Genomic DNA, 7493 nt, shown 5'->3' with positions numbered 1-7493 from the left:
ACACTGGCAGATCCACTGAGAAAGTTGACCAGGAAAGATATACCGTTCCATTTTGGAAATGGACAGAAACAGGCTTTCAATACCCTGAAACAGAGCCTAATGAGTGCAGAAACCCTTGGATATTATGATCTAGCTGCACCAACAAAAGTCATAGCAGATGCTAGTCCAGTTGGTTTGGGGGCTGTGCTGGTACAGACACATGCTGATGGACCCAGAATCATAGCATATGCCAGTCGATCTTTAACCAGCGTGGAAAGAAGGTATTCTCAAACGGAGAAAGAAGCACTGGGACTAGTGTGGGCCTGTGAAAGGTTCCATGCCTACTTGTACGGCATTGAATTTGAACTTGTTACTGATCACAAGCCGCTGGAAGTGATCTATTCAACAAGGTCCAAGCCCTGTGCCAGAATAGAACGCTAGGTGCTGAGACTCCAACAGTACAAGTACAAAGTAGTCCACATTGCTGGAAAAACAAACATTGCGGACCCGCTGTCGAGGCTGTTGAAGGATGAACAGCTAGGAGTAACATCCACTCTAGGGATGGAAGCAGAAAACTTTGTGCAATTCAGTCAACGCCAAGAGCCGTGACAACGAGGGAAGTCGAAAGGGAATCAGAACATGACCCTGAACTTAATGATATCAGAAAGCGTATTTATAGTGGGCAATGGGATCAATGCCCTTACAAAGCATATGTTCCCATAAAAGATGGATTTTGTGTGATTGGTCAGTGTGTACTTAGAGGTAACAGATTGGTGATCCTGCAGGCACTACGAGCAAGGATCGTGTCATTAGCTCATGAGGGACATTTAGGCATCGTTGGTACCAAACAACATTTGCGGAGCAAAGTGTGGTGGCCAGGTTGTGACAGAGATGCTGAAAAATTTGTCAGGACTTGCCACGGATGCCAAATCACAAGCAGGAGCAACCCACCAGAACCAATTAGAAGTACGAAGTTGCCAACAGGACCATGGGTCGAAGTAGCTGTTGACTTTCTAGAACCACTTCCAACAGGTGAATCAATTATGGTAGTGGTAGACTACTACTACAGCAGATACTATGACTATGCGGTGATGAAGTCAACTACGGCAGAAAAGACTGTACAGGCATTGGCAGAGATTGTCGCCAGACATGGGTTGCCTGTTACATTGTACTCCGACAATGGACCACAGTTTGTGTCAGAGACGTTTGCTGAGTACATGAGAACCACCGGTATTCATCATCATAGAGTGACTCCTAAATGGCCACAGGCTAATGGAGAAGTCGAGAGACAAAATCAGTCCATAGAGAAGAGGATACGAATCGCCCATGCCGAAGGGAAAAATTGGAAGGAGGCGCTGCTAGCATACGTAGCTGTATATCGGGCGTTCACTCACTCAACAACTGGGAAAAGCCCGGCAGAAGCCTTGTTTGGAAGGAAAATTCGCACTAAAATGCCAGAAGTACGAGAGATCACGGAAGACCAGGAGCTGAGAGACCGTGATGCCAAAAAGAAAGGTGCGGCAAAATGGTATGCCGACTTGAAACGAGGAGCCAGGCACTCAGAAATAATGCCTGGTGATGACGTACTTGTGAGGCGAGATGATGGTGGTAAGATGGACACTCCTTACCATTGTGAGCCATACAATGTTGTATCGAGGAGCGGTAGCAGGGTGACAGTCAAGTCTCCAGAAGGTGTTATGTACAAGAGGAATATATCGAATGTAAAAAAGTACATGTCGAGAGACAGTCGAATCGAGGGCCAAAGGCCACCGAGAGTTACCGATTCAGAGGGACCAGCAGACATCCCTGAGTTGGTGACCAGAGTTCCAGAGGCAGCAGACTGCGATGCAGGTGTTGAACAGAGACAGTATCTGGATGACAACACTTTAGCAGATTCAACAGACGCTGATGTTCTTGTGCCAGCTAGTAGACCACAACGTGAAAGGAAAGTTCCCAAAAGATACGACGATTTTGTGTTGTAGACTATAGTTATAGTTGTTTAGTAATTATTTGTATATTTGTATTAAGGGAAAAAATAACATAATGAGTAAAGAATTGTTTAATTGGGGGAAAGAACACAGCAAGTTTAATTCTGGTAAAGGAGGGATGTCATGATGCAATATTGTGCCGTGTGTATCAGGAGAGGGTGCTTGCTGTGTGTGCTGAGGGCTGCAAGGCCTGGAAACAATAAACATAGAAACGAAGTCATGTAATCACCACGGATTGTGTCTGCTTCATTATTACACATCTGAGACACTCACTACTATGGGTCTGCCCGACGTCGGCCTCCCCGGTCGAGTCTCCTTGCCTGGATTGGAGCCACCAACATGTCCGCCGCTCGGACTGGAAGCGTCTTCTGCCCCGACATCTCCCAAGAGGGCGTACCTGTTTACAACAAGCGCAGCCACCGGGGTATCTAGGGGCGAGTGGTCTGTCTGGCTCCTCTAGTGGTTGCTAGGGGCGAGTGGTCTGTCTGGTGGTTGCTAGGGGCAAGTGGTCTGTCTGGTGGTTGCTAGGTGCGAGTGGTCTGTCTGGTGGTTGCTAGGGGGAGTGGTCTGTCTGGTGGTTGCTAGGGGGAGTGGTCTGTCTGGCTCTAGTACCTTTGGTTGCTAGGGGGAGTGGTCTGTCTGGCTCCTCTAGTGTCTTTGGTTGCTAGGGGGAGTGGTCTATCTGGCTCCTCTAGTACCTTTGGTTGCTAGGGGGAGTGGTCTGTCTGGCTCCTCTAGTGTCTTTGGTTGCTAGGGGGAGTGGTCTGTCTGGCTCCTCTAGTGGCTGCTAGGGGCGAGTGGTCTGTCTGGTGGTTGCTAGGTGCGAGAGGTCTGTCTGGTGGTTGCTAGGGGCGAGTGGTCTGTCTGGTGGTTGCTAGGGGCGAGTGGTCTGTCTGGTGGTTGCTAGGTGCGAGAGGTCTGTCTGGTGGTTGCTAGGGGCGAGTGGTCTGTCTGGTGGTTGCTAGGGGTGAGTGGTCTGTCTGGTGGTTGCTAGGTGCGAGTGGTCTGTCTGATGGTTGCTAGGGGGAGTGGTCTGTCTGGCTCCTCTAGTACCTTTGGTTGCTAGGGAGAGTGGTCTGTCTGGCTCCTCTAGTGTCTTTGGTTGCTAGGGGGAGTGGTCTGTCTGGCTCCTCTAGTGGTTGCTTGGGGCGAGAGGTCTGTCTGGTGGTTGCTAGGGGCGAGAGGTCTGTCTGGTGGTTGCTAGGGGAAGTGGTCTGTCTGGCTCCTCTAGTATCTTTGGTTGCTAGGGGCGAGTGGTCTGTCTGGCTCCTCTAGTGGTTGCTAGGGGCGAGTGGTCTGTCTGGCTCCTCTAGTATCTTTGGTTGCTAGGGGCGAGTGGTCTGTCTGGCTCCTCTAGTGTCTTTGGTTGCTAGGGGGAGTGGTCTGTCTGGCTCCTCTAGTATCTTTGTGCCGCCCCTCCCCCACCGTCGATCAGCCGCTCGACTCCGGATCCACATCGCGTCCTCTGGGCGGGAGTGCCGGCAGCTGGCAGCCGCGCAGACGCAGTGGGGGCGCGGGGAGGGTTGCCGGCGCCGAAGCGGCGTGACGTTACGGGAGCCGACGCCGCGCAGACGCATTGGGGCGGAATGGGCAGAGATGCCGACTTCGCGCAGACGCAGTTGGCGGGAGTGCCGGCGCCGCTTAGGCCGTGACGTCATGGGTGCCGACTTTACGCAGACGCAGTGGGTGGGCGTGCCGGCTGCACGCAGGCGGAACGTCATGGGTGCCGGCTCCACGCAAGCGCATTGGGCTGCAGTGCCTTCACCGCGCAGGCCGTGACGTCAGGGAGCCGACCGCGCAGCCGCAGTGGGTCGGAGTGCCGGCGCCGCGCAGCCACAGTGGGCTTGGAGTGCCGGCGCCGCGCAGCCGCAGTGGGCCGGGGTGCCGGCGCAGCGCAGCCGCAGTGCGCGCTGAGGGCCCGGGAGGCGCCGCCATTTGCCGCGGGGAGCGCGGGCGCCGGATGATGGCGGTGAATCTGGACAAGGAGGCCTTCACCCGCCGCCTCAAGCGCCTGTACGCCCACTGGAAGGTGAGAGGGGGGGGGAGGGGGGGGGGGGGGGGGGGGTAGAGGGGGGGTGAGGGGGGGGGAGAGGGGGGGGGAGTGGGGGGGGGGTGAGGGGGGGGGTGAGGGGGGGAGAGGGGGGGAGTGGGGGGGGGGTGAGGGGGGGAGAGGGGGGTGAGAGGGTGGGAGTGGGGGGGGGGTGAGGGGGGGGAGAGGGGGGTGAGAGGGTGGGAGTGGGGGGGGGTGAGGGGGGGAGAGGGGGGTGAGGGGGTGGGAGTGGGGGGGGGTGAGGGGGGGAGAGGGGGGGGGTGAGAGGGTGGGAGTGGGGGGGGGGTGAGGGGGTGGGAGTGGGGGGGGGAGAGGGGGGTGAGGGGGTGGGAGTGGGGGGGGGGTGAGGGGGGGAGAGGGGGGTGAGGGGGTGGGAGTGGGGGGGTGGGGGAGAGGGGGGGTGGGGGGGGGTGGGGGGGAGAGGGGGGGGTGGGGGGGGGAGAGGGGGGTGAGGGAGTGGGGGGGGGAGAGGGGGGGTGGGAGTGGGGGGGAGAGAGGGGGGTGAGGGGGGGGGAGTGGGGGGGGTGAGGGGGGGGAGAGGGGGGGTGGGGGTGGGAGTGGAGGGGGGGGAGAGGGGGGGTGGGGGTGGGAGTGGGGGGGGGTGAGGGTGAGGGGAGGAGTGGGGGGGTTGAGGGGGGGTTGAGGGGGGGTGGGGTGAGGGGGGGTGAGGGTGAGGGGGGGTGGGAGTGGGGGGGTTGAGGGGGAGTGAGGGTGAGGGGAGGGTGAGGGGGGGGTGAGGGGAGGAGTGGGGGGGTGAGGGGGGTGTGAGGGGAGGGTGAGGAGGGGAGGGGAGAGTGGGGGGGGGTGAGGGTGGGAGTGGGGGGGGTGAGGGTGGGAGTGGGGGGGGTGAGGGGGGGGGTGGGTGAGGGTGAGGGGGGGTTGGGAGTGGGGGGGTTGAGGGGGGGTGGGGTGAGGGTGGGAGTGGGTGGGGGGGATGTGTGGGTGGGGGGGTGAGTGGATGGGGGGGTGAGGGTGGGTGGGTGAGTGGGAGGGTGGGTGAGGGTGGGGGGATGAGTGGGTGAACCTGGACAAGGAAGCCTTCACTCACCCGCCACCTCTACGCCCACTGGCAGGTGCAGGGAGAGCGGAGGGGGGGGGGGAGAGAGAGGGAGTGAGGGGCCGAATGGCCTCCTCCTGCACCTATTGTCGCTGTTTCCGTTCCGTACACCCACCACCCTCTGTGTGGAAAAGTTGCCCCTCAGGTTCCTATTAAACCTTTTCCCTTTCACCTTGAACCCATGTCCTCTGGTCCTCGATTCCCCTACTCTGGGCAAGAGACTCTGTGCATCTACCCGATCTATTCCACTCATGATTTTGTCCACCTCTATAAGATCACCCCTCATCCTCCTGCGCTCCATGGAATAGAGACCCAGCCTGCTCAACCTCTCCCTGGAGCTCACACCCTCTAGTCCTGGCAACATTGCTGTGACTGTGTGGGACGGGGGGGCAGGAGGAGGGGGGGTGGGGTGGGTCAAATGCCCCCCACTGATAATAGACAATAGGTGCAGGAGTAGGCCATTCAGCCCTTCGAGCCTGTACGCACCGCCATTCAATGCGATCATGGCTGATCACTCTCAATCAGTACCCCGTTCCTGCCTTCTCCCCATACCCCCTCACTCCGCTATCCTTAAGAGCTCTATCCAGCTCTCTCTTGAAAGCATCCAACGAACTGGCCTCCACTGCCTTCTGAGGCAGAGAATTCCACACCTTCACCACTCTCTGACTGAAAAAGTTCTTCCTCATCTCCGTTCTAAATGGCCTACCCCTTATTCTTAAACTGTGGCCTCTTGTTCTGGACTCCCCCAACATTGGGAACATGTTTCCTGCCTCTAATGTGTCCAATCCCCTAATTATCTTATATGTTTCAATAAGATCCCCCCTCATCCTTCTAAATTCCAGTGTATACAAGCCCAATCGCTCCAGCCTCTCAACATACGACAGTCCCGCCATTCTGGGAATTAGCCTAGTGAACCTACGCTGCACGCCCTCCATAGCAAGAATATCCTTCCTCAAATTTGGAGACCAAAACTGCACACAGTACTCCAGGTGCGGTCTCACCAGGGCCCGGTACAACTGCAGAAGGACCTCTTTGCTCCTATACTCAACTCCTCTTGTTATGAAGGCCAACATTCCATTGGCTTTCTTCACTGCCTGCTGTACCTGCATGCTTCCTTTCAGTGACTGATGCACTAGGACACCCAGATCTCGTTGAACTCCCCCTCCTCCTAACTTGACACCATTCAGATAATAATCTGCCTTTCTATTCTTACTTCCAAAGTGAATAACCTCACACTTATCCACATTAAACTGCATCTGCCATGTATCCGCCCACTCACACAACCTGTCCAAGTCACCCTGCAGCCTTATTGCATCTTCCTCACAATTCACACTACCCCCCAGCTTAGTATCATCTGCAAATTTGCTAATGGTACTTTTAATCCCTGTTTTTTTAATCTCTGTAACCCCCACCCCCCAGAAAGGAGAGGATGAGTATGGCAAGGTGGATGCCATCGTGGTGGCTGTGGGAGTGGATGAGGAAATCGTGTACGCAAAGTCCACCGCCCTGCAGGTAACGTACCCCACCTCCCCACCCCCTCCCCCCCCCACCCCCTCCACTCCGCACCCCCACCTCATCCCCGACCCACACCCCACCCCCGCACCCCCACCTCATCCCCGACCCCCGACCCCTTGTACGCAAAGTCCACCGCCCTGCAGGTAACGTACCCCACCCTTGCACTCCACCCCCCCTCCCCTCCCTGACCCCCTCCCCACTCCCTCCCCGCACCCCCACCTCATCCCCGACCCCCACCCACACCCCACCCCCGCACCCCCACCTCATCCCCGACCCCCACCCCTCGTGTACACAAAGTCCACCGCCCTGCAGGTAACCTACCCCCCCCTCACACTCCATATCCCCGCACCCCTCCCCACACACCACCCCACCCACCCGCACCCCCACCTCATCCCCCACACCACCCTACCCCCACCCCGCCGTCACGTGTCTCCCCGTGACGTGTGTGCGTGTGCGTGTCTCCCCGTGACGTGTGCGTGTCCCCGTCTCCCCGTGACATGTGCGTGTCTCCCCGTGACGTGTGCGTGTCTCCCACATGACGTGTGTGCGTGTCCCCCCGTGCACGTGTGCGTGTCCCCCTTATCTCCCCGTGACGTGTGTGCGTGTCTCCCCGTGACGTGTGTGCGTGTCTCCCCGTGCACGTGTGCGTGTCCCCCTTATCTCCCCGTGACGTGTGTGCGTGTCTCCCCGTGACGTGTGTGCGTGTCCCCCCAGATGTGGCTGCTGGGCTACGAGCTGACGGACACCATCATGGTTTTCTGTGAGGAGCGCATCGTGTTCATGGCGAGCAAGAAGAAACTGGAGTTCCTCAAGCAGGTGGCGAGCAGCAAGGGGGGTGACGGCAGTAATGGGGTGCCGGCCGCAACGCTGCTCGTCCGCGAGAAGGTGGGTGTAACGGGGTATA

At 58.1% G+C, this 7493-nt stretch overlaps 1 protein-coding gene across 1 annotated transcript; it reads left to right on the top strand.

Moving 5' to 3' along the window:
- Positions 1-3815: 3815 nt before the first annotated feature.
- On the top strand, positions 3816-7474 carry LOC144591885 (FACT complex subunit SPT16-like; the record flags this gene model as incomplete). Its single annotated transcript, XM_078395890.1, has 3 exons — positions 3816-3996; positions 6494-6586; positions 7304-7474. Coding segments are annotated over exons 1-3 (333 nt in total), but the record flags the coding sequence as incomplete, so codon positions are not given.
- Positions 7475-7493: the final 19 nt, after the last annotated feature.

The sequence above is a fragment of the Rhinoraja longicauda genome, unplaced genomic scaffold (assembly GCF_053455715.1).
Source record: "Rhinoraja longicauda isolate Sanriku21f unplaced genomic scaffold, sRhiLon1.1 Scf002709, whole genome shotgun sequence".
Taxonomy (NCBI): Eukaryota; Metazoa; Chordata; class Chondrichthyes; order Rajiformes; family Arhynchobatidae; genus Rhinoraja; species Rhinoraja longicauda.
Note: the sequence above shows the minus strand (reverse complement) of the source record. Positions and strands in the feature narration are given on the sequence as shown.